Raw genomic sequence first — 17271 nt, 5'->3', positions numbered from 1 at the left:
CACTTGGTTCAATTTGTTTTATCTTTGTTTAAGACATGTCAAGGTTTGGACAATGTTCTAGAAAATGAACGCGGCAACAATCTGAAATGAAAATCTCCGAGACCAAGTCGATTCAGTGGGCTTTTGGTTTGAACAGTGGGGTGTGAGCCAGTTTTTGCGAGGGGGAGGACCGAAACATTATTTAGGTGCTCAGGGATTAGTCCCCATTCGGTGCTTGTGTGTGAAGAAGCAGTAACTGAAGTGCCAGCAGATTCTCTCTCTGCTGGGGAGCGGGCGGGGGCTGGGGATTGTTGGGTTTAATGAGATCCGGTGTCCAAATCGAATCGCTTGCTCACCTCAGCTTCTGAGCCTCCTATGCATATTCATGGCTTCTCTAAGTGGTGTTAAATTTGCTGTTCTGTGCTCTCCGTGCACTGGGTTAATCATGGTGCACACGGCTAAGCAGCTGTGAGTAGATTTTTTTTTTTTAATCTCGCTTTAAGAAAAAGAAAAGAAAAAGTGGGGGGCTTTCAAATTAGCATACTACAGCATACAAACAAGGAAAACAGACAACCCATCTTTTAGGGTTTCAATGGAGCAGCGGGGGGCACAACCCCCCAACCAGGCCCAATCCCATTCTCCCCCTCTACCCCAGCACAAACGCAGCGAGCGCAGACTGCCGACACGCTGTTAATTAGCCGCGGCTTGCGAGACAACCCTCCAGCATATGTTGTTGATAATCTCAGGGCAGGGGTGGTGGTGCAAATGGTATTCAAATCACCAATTATTTATTTACCTTCCAGTACTGCCGTGAGTGCTCGAGCAAAAGCGAAGAAATCAGGATATTTGCATACTTAGGCTGGGGTGTTGTTGGAACAGAGTGGGGAGTCTAAGGTGGTATTGACTGCTAGTGTTGGTACTGAAACCCTGGGTCAATAAATCTGTATATTGATACTTACTGCTGCTAGTGTACATAGTGGCATTTGATTTAAATTAGTACATAAAACAAGAATGTTCTGCTTTTCCTTTACATTCTCTCGCACACTTTTAAGCACTACATAGTTAAGGATAAAAGTTTCAGTTTGTAACAGTCTTTATCCACTAATGGTAAACGACAGCCTTTCAATGTTCTCAGGAGTGCTTTAAATGGGATTCATTGTTGTTGTTTTTTAATCTGTAAAACCATTCTTACTTTTCCCTAAAGATGCAATTCTGAGACTTTCATTGCAGAAAACACTGCTTTTACAGTAACCAATTTCAAAGACATTTACACAGAGTACTTCTATAGGATCCATTAACGTGTAATTGTAAGTAAGTGGTAACTGCTCATCTATTTTCCTTGAAACGTAAAAAAAGGCAACCAGTATTTAAATTCAATTCAAGGGCAAGTCAGCAGAGTAGAAGGTTATTGTATCACCAAAATATTTAGTGCCTAAACAAAAAGAACACAAACCAGGACCCCTCAAACTGCATAAGGTCAGTCACTTTATACACTGCTTTAAGCTTGACTGCCACTGGGTTATCCAGTAAGTGGTTATATTAAACACAAACAGGCACAACTAGTACATAACACAATGGTTAATTAATGGTGTTATAGCAGTCATGAAACACTATCTTTTTAGTAAAACATTCACACGAGTTACAAGGCCTTTGTATGAAGCCCCACTTCAAAGTGCATGCAAAATTTAAATATCTGTCCATGTTTAAAAAAAAAAAACACAATCAGCAGGTTATTTGTGTTTTAATCTATTGGGACTCGTGATTTAAAGCTCTGGATGCTGTAATATTCGGACAAGTTTCGAACAGAGCAACATACATGGAAAGGGGGAAATAAAACCTGTACTGGTCAGTGTTCACACGGTGAGCCAATGCAATGATATTAACAGCTTTCTGAAGCATATTAAAAAAGTCACTGCTGTGTGCTACTGTGGAGGGTAGCAGCTGTATATTATGGACCACAGTGATTAATGAGGTTCCCTTAACGAAGATGATGTACATCTGAAATTAACTGCATACATTGCATAATATATATGAAACATATTTGGTATATTGTGAAATATAAATACACAAAAACACCAATAAGTTGTATTTTCTTTTATTAAATATACTGTGAAGTAATGGAAAATCTATTTGGACTTAGAATTATTTGTAATTATACAGAGAAATATAGTAGCCTCACAATTTGACCACTTCTGCATGCAGAATCTCTCCGGCCCCTGTGGGTTGTGTCGCTTGCACTGCTTTTTCACTTGGATTGAGGTCAGACTGCGATTGGGATGGCCGATCAAAAATACAGCTGTTATAAACTTGGACGTGCAGCTGATGTGGAGATGAACGTCACATTCACTGGGAGACATGGCAGCATATTTGATATGTTTTAGGGCTGTTTTCCACCCTGTAGGCCTGTGTCTTTTATAGAACCAAAATATACCCTCTATATGAAGACGTCTGAGCATAATGGCAATGATTTGGGTTAACATACTTCAACTGGTAAATATTTTAATATATATTCACACAGTTCCTGTCACAAATAAAAAATGGTGGAAATTAAATTTGGCACATGTTTAGGTACCTAAATCCCTGCAGTCTTACAGGGCTGTACCTGTCAAAGAAGGCTTGCATATTTCCTTTTAATTGACAGCGGACCTCTTCAAACAAGGTGACATATGGCTAACCTCGAGGGGGCCCAGCCATTAGCAAAGCGGGCGCAGTGGAAAGAGAAGGAGGTGAAATGTACTTGTAAGAACATGATGCCAAACATATTCACTCCCATAGGATTGCCCCCTTTTAATTAGGGAGCAGCTCTGTGCCTCCTTATCTCTACAACCCCCCCCCCATGCTCTTCTATTTTTGGTTTTGGCGCCCTCTGGCCTGTCTACTGCAGCCTGAAGCAGCAGACTGAGCTCTAGGCCTCCACTCTATCTGCTCAGATTAGCTTGTGCAGGTGCACAATGCACCCCCACACGGCTGCAGACAGCATGGGATCTGTTGTATCCGTGAATGACACTTAAGAAGCTGTCATCGTTGCTTCACTTCCATATGCCTCGGAAATACGCGAGTGCTTTATAAGTTTGGTTTTGTAACACTTCCTTTCCAAATTGCAGGAAAAGTACTGAACCCTTTGTTTTGTCTTTTAAGATTGGACAGTTGCCAAAGACTGCCACAGAGGACGAGGCAAGTAGAGGGTCTGGCAAGATTCAGTCTGTAACCTGAGGTTTTGGGGCTTTCTCATGCTTTGTAAATCATTAACAAAGCAAGTATGTCTTGTACATATTGTTTTCTTTGCTTTTTTCTATTAAGAAAACTAAACAAATATCTGAATTATATAAATATAATTGTTACTCGAGATCAGAAGAGTGCACATATTTAAAGAAGAAGCTTAAAAAAAGGGTGTAGACTGAAGGTCTGAAAGCTTTCAGCTAAAAAGTTTGTTTTGATAAGAGACATATTTGACTAAGTTTTTAGGTACATGGTTATGGAAATGCAACACTTTGTGATGTTCTTGTTAGGGAACAGCAATTTTAAATTCAGACAAAGGCTATCGCGTTTACATTTTATGTCAGAAGCCACTCCCTACCATTTACAAATCAATACGCACTAGGGTACAAGATAGTAAAGTTATGTTTCATAGGAGGGTGAATGTTTTCTGTGGTCTAGCCCAAAACTGGACAGGAAATCAAAAAGGCAATGTAGAAATGTTGCTCCATAACACTTCTCTTTAAGCAGGCAGACCTAACAAATAGAGCACTATTAAACACACCACATCTATACCAAAGCACACACAAAATCAACTACCAGTACTACAGCACCCTGTCATGAGCTGGACATCCTGGTGTGTCGGCATCCTGTCAAAATTAATAAAGACATGTATTTATGTCCTATAATACAATAAGAAGATTAAAGGCATTCATCACCTGGACCTGAGGAAGGAAGAAAGTTAGTTTCCATATAGTTGATATGATAAGGATTTTAGGAATATCAATGATAAATACATACATACATAATAGCTCATTCATCCCAACACAGGAGTAATTTGAACACAAAGCTACTATAATCTAGAGAATATCCCCATTGGTGGCAAACGGGAAGTTCAAACAGAATGATCAATGTTTAATGTATGTGCTTCTGAATACATTGACAAAGAAGCCAGAGCAGTTTAAATCAATATACAATTTCTTAATTAAAAGCCCAATCTGGATCGGCCAAAGCAATTACACATTACGGAAATACGAAGAATCCAAAATAAATGCGTGAATACGTCTACTTCAGCTGTAAGTGTATCAAGAGCCATTATTGACCATTTTTGGTGCTTTAAAGGAAACAAATCTGTCAAATTCTAAATCAAGGTAATTAAAGAAAACAGAACATAAGATGTAGAGGAGAGCATATAGAAATTCACAGAAAAATTATAGTGGGAGCTTCTCTGGTTTACTACCTTTACATACAGTAACGTGTAGCTTACTACTTTTTAGGAAGGCAGACGGATATTGATTACAGAGCTGATGACTGCACTGGTGCATGACTGAATGAAAATTACAGCTGTGAAATGTTTTACATATTTCCTTATCTGTGGAGAGGACATTTTCCAGCCAGGTTTTAAATACATAGATGCACTGTCAATCCTTGTACATCTCTGAGCTTCAGACATGATCTAAACTTCTCAGAGAGATACTAGAAGGCTACATTTTGGCCCTTTTGCGAATCCCATAGAGTTTGCTTGAGGAGAAGACTGCTCTGACTGGAAGTTACGTAACCATATATGTTTTATTTTTTATTTCCTCAGATGCTCAATAATGAATGTGAAGGGAAAGCAACTTGTGCAGTGTCCTGTGTGGGTACCGTCCAGGCCTACAAACCAGAAGGATTACATGTTTCAGACCTAGGGAAGTACTGACTGATAATCCAGCTCAAAGGGTTTAGCGTGCTTTTACTTACGGCAGGACTAAAGTGCTCTCTGGACTATAATAGTCATAGAGACCAGACTGCTGGGCATACTGCTCATCGTGCAGGATGGGGAGCTTGCGAAGAGCCTTCACAAAGGTATTCGGTTCAGGGCACAGCACTGCAGAGAGGGGACACAGAGGAAGAAACGGTTAATTCACTTGGTGCAGTTTTCATATTTGTTGTTGTTTTTCTTTGAAAGTCACAATGAAACGCAAACAAGACACACACGTAAAAAGTAACTGAATCCAAATGCACTCTCCTAGCTATAGCACCCATGTGGTTTTTAGTGAACAATGTCTCCTGCATATGAAGAGGTTTAGATCCCTTCTAATCTCAAGCCCTTTAACTACAGCAGAGGCTCTGCTTGTCATTGTGTAGGTTCTACCTCCCCCTAGTGGAAAATAAAGTTAAATTACAGAAAATTGCAGGAAACCTTTTCTTCTGTTGAATGCACTTTCCTTTTCGCTTTCCTCGTCACTATTACCAAAACTGGAGTAAAATCAGTCTGATGTTTCTTCCAAAAAATGTAAATACAAAATGAAAGTGAAGAGACTATACAGTCTACTGGAACCGATAATAGGAGACAACTGTTAGGCAATATGAAACATGAGAGTGTTGATAGCATGGACCATAATTTCCCCACGCCTAAATTTGGAGCCTCCCATATACAGCTTCAGGAAAGGCAGTGTTCAACTTTGGAAAACAAATCTGAAGCAACTGGATGAGTCTTCATCCACCAAAGGTTAGCTGAGCAGTAATTCAGCTAACCTTTGAGGAAATTCAAAAATAGACTGGACATGATCCTTGGATCACGATGTTATTAATGGACACCAAATGAGCATGATGGGGTGAATGGCCTCCTCTCAATTGTAAACTGTCTTATGTTCTTTTAAACTCCATTTCATTATTAGTATTTCACTGCACCATTTATTGGCTTGTGATGAATTCCCTCAAAGTCAGAATATAAATACTGACACATGCATACAGAAATGTTCTCTCTTTTTTACTATTTGAGGAACAAATACACTTAAGGACAATCTACATTTTATAAATGATATTGGAATGATAAGACTTGGATGTTACACTAGTCTATACCACAAGCTGTACTGCATTATTGCTGAATAAATGAATAAAAAGTAATCCCTGTGGACAATCAACACATTCTATCCCAACCCAATTTGCAAGACATTAGTGTTTAAGTGTATGATCTACTGCTTCAGACTCTCACACTTCATCAAAAGTAACAAGTGTTCGTCAACTCCCAATTGGACTATGAGTCGAGTCTGATCAGACCATTCAAAGGGTCTACCCGTTTCTCCAGCGCCCCACATGCAACTGACGCGCAATTCAGTGTTTTCTTCTTGTGTATGCACATACATTATAAGGACGATCCAGAGATATTGTTGTTGGCTTTAGATTTGCCTTGCATTTTCCTGTAGTCAAAGTGAGTGATCTACTGTATTAGCAATTTAACACACACCCCAGAGTAATATCAGGACGGCAGCACACTAAGGGCTGGGCTGAGCTCCAGTGCCTACGCACAGGGACCAGCAGCTGAAAGGCAGGCAGACTGGTTCAGGTCACGGCAGTTACAGTGGGCACAGACATGCAGAGCCATGTTAAAGCCTGTCTGTGTTTCTCAAGTGTATTTGAACTAGACGAGGAAGGACCACTTGCTGCAGTAAAGTAGAATTTATTATACTAGAATAGAATAGATCAATTATAATAAATTCTCATTCTTCTCTAAACATTAGATATTGGAAAGCCCTCGATATGAATCAAATATCAATGTTTCAACAGCTATAGTTAAACACACACTATATAATCTCAAATTGTCGCAAACGGTTAGTGTTCGTAAAGGTTTCTTTATTGCTGTGTATATATAGAAGTTTATTGGCTTAAATACTTGTGTGAACATAATGCAACAGCTTTGTTTTAACATCAATTACCTGCAATTGTTCATTTTAACCTACAAAAAGTTACTACTTAAAATGTGACCCCCACCATTAACTTGCTGAACTTGTGTAGTCTCCACCCTGGCCCCCACTGGCTTGGCTGTTAATGGCCATAGTGATGCTTAATCAGAATAGAGAATACACCCCGGCTGAGCTGCCAGCGGGGAGTCTAATCAAACAGCACAATGACCGCTTATCAGCCCAACAGACGGGTCAGGGTGAGACCTGAATACAGATAGAAATGACCATTGGAACATCTGTCATTTTAAAAAATAAGACCCTCTTCGAAGGTAACACCATTGAAGTCTGTGGAATCCTTTTCCCAGAATGCTAAATCTTAAAACATGTAAGCCAATTTGCCTTCTCCTCAGCTCAGTCTATTTTATACACGTTAGCCTACTATGGAAAATGAGAGGGTGAGTTGGAATTTGGATGGAAAATGAGCCGATCATGTGGCAAAACATTTGCAGATGTTTTGAAGTTCCTCCTTTGCTACATGAATGGAAATTGTTACACGTAAGCATTCGTGAATTCTGCTTATTTAACATACTGGCTCCATTGTAGCTGAAGTTCCTTCTCATTTATGCAATTAAACTTCCACAATTATTATTTATTATTATGTAAAAACTAAAACTAATAATTACAAATTGCTGAAAAACAAGAGATGACAATTTCTATGAAATTATTCATGCAGTACTGCAGCATTCAGATACATGTCAGCAAAAAGTTTTATTAGTCAGCAAAAGTTCTAAGAGAGTATGAGCTATTCGAAGCAATGTGTTTTAAGAAACAATAATGATCTGTAAGATTTTTGTCACAAATAATTATACATAATCAGTAAAGTATGGAGGGAGATCACAAGTGTCTACAAAATTTCCAGATATCTGATGCCGTTACATCTAGTCACCTTTCTTTTTTGAGCAGCGTGTTTACAAAAATAACAAATGTGTATGACTTCTCCCACATGATCCTGATTACATTGACAATAAGTATCCCACATATTTTCCATTATTATTTATCAGCGGGATAATTAAACTCACAGTTCTGTAATTAAAAGTGTTCATTTGTGTTGCTTAAATCTGTCCAGTGTAGCCATGTTTGTTGAAATATGAAATATATCACAACCTATAGGCTATTTTGCCAACTGGTTGTAACTAATGTGGCAAAACTTGTTCTTAATGGCAGTTAAAACATTATTTACAGAATTATGAATACACCAACAACACTCTGGGATCCATAACTTACTCAAACTGTTTTTCACAAGTTCAGTGTCAGCATTTCCCCCAGATAACCTCCACATAAGCTTAATCAATTACAATAAGTGTCTGCTAAACAAATTAATCACACTGTGTGCGGCAATTATTTTGTATGGAATTCCTTTATAAAAAAAAGAAATGTCCTGACTTGTGGTGGATCAGGTAGTAGCTGTATTAACACAAATATTTCAAGGTAGTGAGTTATTCTTGCAGGGTAAATCTAACAAACATCTGCCTGTCATTTGTCAAATTCGTGTTGGTTTCACAGGCAGTTACACATCTCTGGGCTGGGCACACAACTCTGACACATGCACACTGTCTACAGTAGCATTACTGTATTACATATAGTTACCAGTAATGAGGGTTTACCAACATTATTAAAATGTTCACTTCTTCATGTGATCGATTACATAAAATATACCTTATCTATTTTAAAGGTTTTCAGAGTTTGAAGTGAGGCTTAACAAGGGAAAGCTAACAACTAGTACACGTAAACGATTTAGAGAGAACTGTCGGGACACTGGGACGTTTCATTAAAATCTGGGATTGTCCCATGCCCAGCTCATTCTATGTACCAGAAATCAGAGATCGAGAAATATGCCATTATGTCATGGGGGTGCTAAATCTGGAGCTGCTTTGCTGTAAGTCAATGGAGGAAATCAGAAAACTAACATTTTATGCACATTCGATGGTCCCATTGAATCAAGAACCATCACTTTGTAGTCAACAAGTTTATTTCAACACCCAGAACTGACGCTATTATTTTATGTGAATATTTTATTGCATGGACTGCCATGTAGGCTACAGCGGAGTGCCAACAGTGCACACACAGGGATTCCTGTTTGGAGAACGGCCAATTTCTCAATCTCTGATTTCTGGTACACAGAATGAGCAGGACATGAAAAGCTCACTCCACAGAATATGTTTCTACTTTTACTTTCAGTGGAGTTCCCCTTTAAGGCTCTATCCAACTCACAAATATACGAGTGGTAACTCACAAATATGCGATTTGTACTATTTGCAAATAAAAAATATTTTTACGAATATTAGCGTAATCTTTTGGACAGTGATCTCCCCCCATATAAAGAACCCTTAAGTCATTACTAGCGACATTAAAATTAATTCAAGTTGAAACTCATGAACTGTTTTGAGAATTCTTACAGTTAAGGAAGCTGAGTTCCATGGGTAGGCATGGTCTCGTTTTGGGAACACCACTTCCTTCAACTGTCAGACCGAAGGTTTTTACATTTGCAGATACTCTAAAGATAACGAAGGAATGAGAAAATGTTAAAGGTTTATGTTACCTAAGACTTCACTGCATCATATCTGCTCTTGATACCTCTTTGAACTGGGAAGTATGCTTTGAATTTGATATAAGCTGTACTCTTGCACTTTTGTAATTCATAATTGTACATTGTATTAATGCTTAAAATAAATGTATTCAATTGTATGACTGAAATTATGTAATGCTTTTGTAAAATGTAAATCGCCCTGGATTAAAGCATCTGCCAAGAAATAAATCATAATCAGTAGTTTACATGCAGCTTTCAATTTATATTCAAAGTGGTGTACATTTTAACACATTTTTAAGTCTGTAGAGTTTTTCATTAGTATCGATATCGTATCTTGGTATCTATCATGATGCATATTGTATCATGGTTTTAGTGTATCATCTCACCCCTATTAAACTCCTTTTGACTTTTGCAATGATTGTGTGTGTGGTTAGGGGTCTGTTATGTAAGTCAACTAAGGAAGTACAAACCAAACGTGGATGACAGTTTCTCAAACCTTATCTTTTCGTGACTTGGACACACTTTTGAAATGATATCTTATATCTGTGGAGCACCATGCTACAGCAGACAGTACAGTAGCCAGATCAGTGTCCCAGAGCTGAATCTCATCAACAGCAAAGTTTTGATCCCGCTTTTTAAAAACCTAAATTAAAACCATCCAAATTAAATAACTGTAACTGAAAAAGTATGCTTTTGGGAAAGATATAGGCAAGAAACGAACAAGAGTGAAGATATTATTATTATTATTATTATTATTATTATTATTATTATTAATACAAATAAAAATACAATTTGAATGAACTTGCCAGGTTTGATAATCACCTTACAAAGCTGGTAGCTCACAGCAATAATAACAGTCATGCATTATTGATGTCGAGCACTGCAACTTCTATGGATGCATCATGTCAATCTACTGCAACTGAGAGCTGTTGCATTGTATGGCGATGCTTTATAGCATTGAAGCGGGTGTAAACGTTGTAGTGCTCGGCGTGCTAGTGGTACATACGGAAGTTGTCGGCTCTTACCGTTATTATGGTACATCATACCGATAGTCCCTCCTGTGTTGATAACCAGCACTCGCATTTGAGAATAAGGGCTCAGCTGTCCCTCCTCGGAGTCGAAGCTCAGGCCGCTGGAGAGCCTCCTCCTCCGGCTAGACTGCGCCACACCATTCCGGTACGGCACCCCTCTAGGCTGAGAGGCGTCCGACTCCAGCCGGTCCAGGCTGGTGTGTGACAGAGCCTTCCCGAGAGAGGAGACCTCTTCAGCGGGAGATGAGCCCTCACTCAAATGCGGTTCATCCGCCATGATCTACAGAGGACATGCAACACAAAAAGGTCGGCTGCGTTCGCGTAGCGCAGTTGTCCGCAGTCCTGCGCGGATCTGCGCCGCCGCACCAATGGGATCGGTGGAGTCGTGCAGATGCGCGCAGCACTGCGGACATCTGCGTATACTGGAAGCCCCAGTTATTTTTAAAGTGACAGAGCACACTTTCCTGTATTGCACCATCTTTCTAAACAATCTCTCTTTCCCTCTATCCATCTACATGTAACATACAACTAATTCACCTGCTGAGCAATAATAAGCACAGACACATTGAGACAATTATTATATATGATATAATACAAGTATTGTCCAGTATTCCTTTGAAATAGTATGTCCTATAATTTAAAAATCATATTAAGAGCTTGCATTTAAAATACATGATTGCATTATAAAACATCACCCAAAACAATACAATACACTGGTACCCACTTCAACACAGGAGGAGCAATGTGAGTGCTGGAGCTGCACACTAACCATCCCCAGTTAGTGCCCTGCTATGTTTCAGCTCGTTGCAAATAACCCTGTGTTTTCATTTCTGCACTGCGTAGTAAGTTTTTGTAATTGGAGTTAGTACTGAGGAGTGGCAACAGCAGCCAATCGGAGAGAGCTTGAAAGGTGAAAGTAGTAACCTTTCATTTTGTGTGACCAATTGGTTAAAATTTGATGTAAATGTAGGACATCTTCCTACAATTCAGTTTTTTAGGATTTCTCCTGACACCTGGTTCTGGGCAGCCAAATAATTTTAGATAACAGAAAATGCACAAATACCTGAGATAAAAAAAAGGATCAATAGTTGATCAAAATGCTTTATTATTATTATTATTATTATTATTATTATTATTATTATTATTATTATTATGTTTTAATTAGTTATGTAATTATGTTGCATGTACAAGGACTGTAGCAATATGGGTTTTGTCTAATATCCAACAATTATTTTTCATTCCATTTGTTTGCTTCATAAACCTTTTTATTTTTAACAGAGGACATAACACAGAAAATGAAAATATGGGCAAATGGAGTTGATACCAGTGCCAGAATGGTGTCCTAATGCGTTGAAGGACAAGGTGAAAAGTTGATTGAATTTACAAATCTGTCACAGTTGTCATCCATCTTATACGAAAAGTTCAGTCATATTTTGTTGCAAGTGTTTCAATGTCTGATTGACCAACCTATTTTAGTCGTTAGACACAGGTTTAAATAAAGTAATGGCACAAGAAATCACACATGAATAAATACACATAAGATACATGCAATTTCATATCAAACAAAAACCTGTTAAACATCAGCAAGGGTTGTTTTCTTGTATTTTTAAAGATTAATCAAATTCCTAATAAAAAGTTTACAAATATATTTTCCATCACAAAAAATATTTTAAATCAAATTCTTCATGAAGTGCTTTGGGAGACATCATATTTAAATAGTAAATCCAAAATGTCTCTCGGTGTAACAGAAATCGATGAATGTCCCCCCCTCTTTAATTTAATCAAATAGCATTTTATGCAAATGCTCACAGAAGGCCTCTGTTCCGCCACATAATGAGAGATCATATAGACTACAGTTCAAAATAGTACAGATGGATGTTGATTAACCTCACTTATGTAACAGTGCTGAGCTGCACTTTTACTGAAAAACATCAGCTGGTAAGGCTTATGTAATTCATAAGAAGAGAGACAGTTTCACAAAACACTTTATTGAAACAAAAAACGAAAGAAAACATGAAAAAAAAAGATCATATGCAAAAACAAACTGCTATAAACACCAGACAGAACAAATAACTTAGAAAATCATCTCAAATTGAATAGGAGCTCTCCCTCCCTGGGGGTGCAAGGTGCTTCATCTATTTTCCACATTGGTGTTCAGTTTTCTGGTCTTGTAATTGGCCATTTTAGCCCGAGGGTGAAATTAGCCTCCCATACAGCTCCTTCCCAACCTGAACACCATATATAAAAACAGAATAATTGAAAACCAGTTTAAGACCTTTAAAAACACTCCTTACAGCTCTCAGGTGAGGCAATATAAAAAACAGTGATACCACTGTGTGGCAAGGGCAAGTTGATTTTATTGGTGTAGTGTATGAAGGGATTAAATTAAACATTTTATTTTAAAAGATGCATTAGTAAAATGCAGTCTGCCATTGGGTGTTTAGTTTCTTTTCTATTGATGTATGTGATCAGATGGTAAATGTTGGAAACCGTATGTTGAGTATATATGCTATAGAGTATAGTAAAATGGAAGCTATGATCAGCATACACTATGCCCTGCTGATGCTGTATCTTTTATTTTATTTGTATCTGGTAAATACACATCAATTTACAACTTTAATATGTGACTACGCCACCTCTTCCATTAACCAGGGGCAAGAGGAGCCACAATACAAGGAAATCCAACAGTACTTAAAGAAATTAGGGAAATCATTTATAGGCTGCTAACTAAACCATTCCAAATGACACGTAGAACAGGAGATGTGCCAACAAAACATTTACTTAATTCTAAAAAATGATTAGATAGAAAATATCTCTTGATAAGGTTCCACACCAAAGACTGATCCTCAATTTGGAAGCTGTAGGCATTCAGGGCAATGTAATTAGATGGATTATGAACTGGTTGATGTATAGGAAACAGAGGGTGTCGATTAGAGGAGTTGCTTCTAACTGGAGTGAGGTTTTTAGTGGAGTTCCACAGCGATCAGTACTAGGGCCTTTGCTTTTTCTAATCTATATTAATAATCTGGACTCTGGGATAGTTAGCAAACTTGTCAAATGTGCAGATGATACTAAAATAGGTGGCTCAGCAGATACAATCTCAACAGCACAGGTTATTCAAAGGGACTTAGATAATATTCAGTTTTGGGCTGACACCTGGCAGATGAAATTCAATGTGGACAAATCCAAGGTATTACATGCAGGTAAGAAAAATATCCACTATAATTACAATATCATTATTACAATTACTATAATGGGAGGAATAGAACTAGATGAAGTAACACATGAGAAAGACCTGGGAGTCTACGTGGACTCCTCAATTTCTCCATCCAAACAATGTGGGGAAGCAATAAAAAAGGCAAACAGAATGTTAGGGTATATTGTCAAAAGTGTAGAATTGAGAACAAGGGCAGTAATGTTCAGACTGTACAATGCACTAGTTAGAGCTCATCTGGATACTGTGGACAGTTCTGGGCTCCACACTTCAAGACAGATATCACTGGTCTGAAGGGACAGACTGAGGGAACTGAAACTTTTCACCATGGGACAGGAGACTACGTGGGGACTTGATTCAAGTCTTCAAAATCATGAAAGGCATCGACCACATCAAACCAGAAGAGCTTTTCCAGATCAGCAGGGACACACCCACCCGGGGACACAAATGGAAATTGGAAGATGGAAAACAGGAGACACGTCTTCACACAGAGAGTCGTCACAATCTGGAACAAACTCCCCAACGATGTGGCTGAAGCTGAAAATTTGGGAACATTTAAAAATAAACTGGATAGGATCCTTGGATCACTTAGATACTAATGGACACCAAACAAGCACGATGGGTCGAATGGCCTCCTCTCATTTGTAAACTTTCTTAAATAATTTGACTCCAAACAATTAGAATTACATTACACATTTATATTAACACAATAAATACAAATTAAAAACAAACCCCCCAATTATAATAGCCAAGCAATAGTAGTACTGCTCACGTCAACTAGGGAGAAGGATGATAGCTTCTACAAAACAACAAAGCACACACAAACAATAATACAAGACAAAGACAAATGCTGATAGCAGCATTAGCGCCCAGGGATCTTAAACCAAGAAAATAAATAATTTAAACAAAGCCACACAACATCAGTGAAAACAACAATCAGTGTAATAAAACAAACATAAATTATCAAAATAATATTATGGTGCTCATATAGTAGAATCAAACCACACACTAAAATGATCCTGGGAGCAAGAGTTCATGCAACAGACCACCCGGGGTCAAGTGAAACAGCAGAAATATTACTTTAAGTGGCGCATAACACTAAAAAATACTGCACACGAAGCAAAATAAAATAAATAAAAGGAAGAAAAGGACACTGTTTCCCCAAGCCACTATTGTCGCCACTTGCTACTGTTATTACCATAAACTCAGATCCTTCAGAATGACAAGTTCTAATACAGCTATATAACAGTAGTACTCCACCAAGGGGAAAAAGTGACCTTTAAATTAAAACTTTCACAATACCAAAGCAATAACATGAACGAAAACATAAAAGAAACGGTGGTTGACACTAAAAACCTAAAAATGTCCTAAAAGAAAATTAGTATCAGCCATTTCTACTCAACAATAACAAACCAATATAAACACCAAACGTTACCTTCAGGCCGACGTCACTGTAACAAAACCACATTCCACATCTGTCCTGCTCAGTAATAATAAACCTAACAAAACAAACACTGGTTAAAATATTACACCAGGCTAACCTCCCACCAGGAAGGGAGCAAAAAGAAATTAGCTGACCAGTTCCAGGAAGTAGTTGCAATAACCCTGGGTGGGGGGGAAGAAATCGCACCTCCAGTCTTGGCTAAACCAACACCAACACCAACACCAACAAAGAGCTTGTCTGACACAACTAAAGCACATAGCTTTTATTGAGCCCTGAGTTGGTGTAATTAACACTCCGGGGCGTAGATTGCCAGTCACACCTGCTACAACTGTTTCCCTCACAAAACGTGCCCCTGTCTGACTGTGGGGTTAATAAGCGACAGGAAGGAGCTCATGGCAATGATGGCATGGGGCACTTTCCCCTGCAGATCCTCAGCTCTCTTATTCAGCAGTGGCTGATACACACTGCACCACACTGGGCCCCGACTCCTTTCCTCCCCTAGTCTGTCTCTGCAGGGCAGAGAAGAGAAGGGCAGAGAGAGTGAGTGTGACACAGAGCTTGAGTCTGAAAATGTGCTGAATTCGTATGAGGACGTCTTTGGGACAGCACACGGAGGGCTGGGAGGGCGCGTTTGGAAGAGTACAATGTTATACAACACTAGAGTACAACAAAATATTAAACTTAAGGTCCAAGATGTATGACAGGCTTCCAAATGATTGGAGTTTACTGAGGATGTGTATTGCAACATAACAAAGTTAAATCCTGTATTTTAAACATTTTTTAATATTACGTTTTATCCTTTATTTAACCAGAGAAATCACATTGAGATTTATATATCTTTTACAAGTGAGCCCTGGCCTAGCTTGGAATTTTGATGTGTTCATGGTTTAATTAGATATTATTGGCCACTGGCATCCTCTCTCAGTAAATCACCCATAGCACACAACTAAAGCATATCTATTACTTCTAATACATATCAGCACACCAGTCATCCCAAGGGTAGATACAATATTGCACTATTGCACAATATCTAAGAGGGGCAAGGAGTGGCCACTCCCTGATTGGACTTGCCCTGAATTTCTTAGATAGTGATTGGTCAACTAGATTTCGCCTGAGTGTCATTGAAAGATCTCGGACACTTCTCTTGAGTAAAAGGAATCCTGGCTTGTATCTATATGCTGCTCATAGCCAGAGCAATCTGAAAGCTTTTGAACTGCAAAAAAGTGGCAAATTTATTCAGCACTCAATCATAGTGTAAATCGAATTGATGTAATATCTTAATACAGACCACATGCTGGTTGTTTTACTATAGTTATGCTGTAAAAAATATTTAATTACACCCTGGGTATCTACTAATAAACAAATGTAACACACAATGTAATGTATTTCACGTGGATCAGAGCTAAGCACATTTCTACTTGAATACTGCTTGATAACCACAATGCTGATGATAAAACTTCAGAGATGTGTAATCGCAGACAGGCAGAGCACTTTATTTAGGATGGGATTGTAAGTTTCTAAAAAGAAGTAAGTGCAGTAGTATATATCTATCAGATATACCCTTTATCAATACTGCTTATTTCTTTTGAAATATTCATATCTGCAAAATTAATGGTATTACTTTAAAGCAACAAAGCAAATTTAAAATGAGCAACTACAAGAGACAAGGAAACAATGGAAAGACATAGCTTCTTTCAGATAAGACTTAGCATAGTTAATATAATCCTAAATAAAATATGAACATTCCCCACTAATATTCAAACTTTTTCTTTTAATTACGTCTTCAGGCTGGTAACGGGTAATCTGACATTTTATATAGATTTTTATATAGATTTATACTGCTGCCCTAAAGTGACTTCTGAAATGTGGAGGTCCATTTTCTTAAAAATTCTATCCAAATCTTAATAGTTTTATTAAGTAAACAGACCTGGACACCATTTTAAACATCAACCAAAGCTAAATGCTAAACTACATTAATCCTGGGCCATTTCTGATACTCCTGGCAGAAGCAGGGTGTTCAATAAAGGTTTCCTGTACTTTTGTAATTGAACTGTGTTTTCCACTAGGGGGAGGTAGAACCGAAACAATGACAAGCAGAGACACTACTGTTGAGTTTCACCTCTTCATATGCAGGAGACATTGTTCACTTAAAAAAA

At 38.2% G+C, this 17271-nt stretch overlaps 1 protein-coding gene across 2 annotated transcripts in view; it reads right to left on the bottom strand.

Annotated features, from left to right (window-relative positions):
- Positions 1-11270, bottom strand: part of aspg (asparaginase homolog (S. cerevisiae)) — a 32767-nt gene extending 21497 nt beyond the window's left edge. The window contains exons 1-4 of one of the 2 annotated variants that reach the window (XM_066694168.1): positions 11182-11270; positions 10452-10737; positions 4915-5041; positions 3789-3824 (exon numbers count right to left, since the gene is read on the bottom strand). In XM_066694168.1, coding sequence (XP_066550265.1) covers positions 3789-3824; positions 4915-5041; positions 10452-10737; positions 11182-11229 — 497 coding nt within the window. In that variant the 5' untranslated portion in view covers positions 11230-11270. The remainder of the gene's footprint in view (positions 1-3788; positions 3825-4914; positions 5042-10451; positions 10738-11181) is intronic. The other variant, XM_066694169.1, reaches the window with a different exon arrangement.
- Positions 11271-17271: the final 6001 nt, after the last annotated feature.

This window comes from Amia ocellicauda, chromosome 21 (assembly GCF_036373705.1).
Source record: "Amia ocellicauda isolate fAmiCal2 chromosome 21, fAmiCal2.hap1, whole genome shotgun sequence".
Classification (NCBI taxonomy): Eukaryota; Metazoa; Chordata; class Actinopteri; order Amiiformes; family Amiidae; genus Amia; species Amia ocellicauda.
The sequence above is the reverse complement of the archived record's forward strand: the minus strand, read 5'-3'. Positions and strand labels throughout refer to the sequence as shown.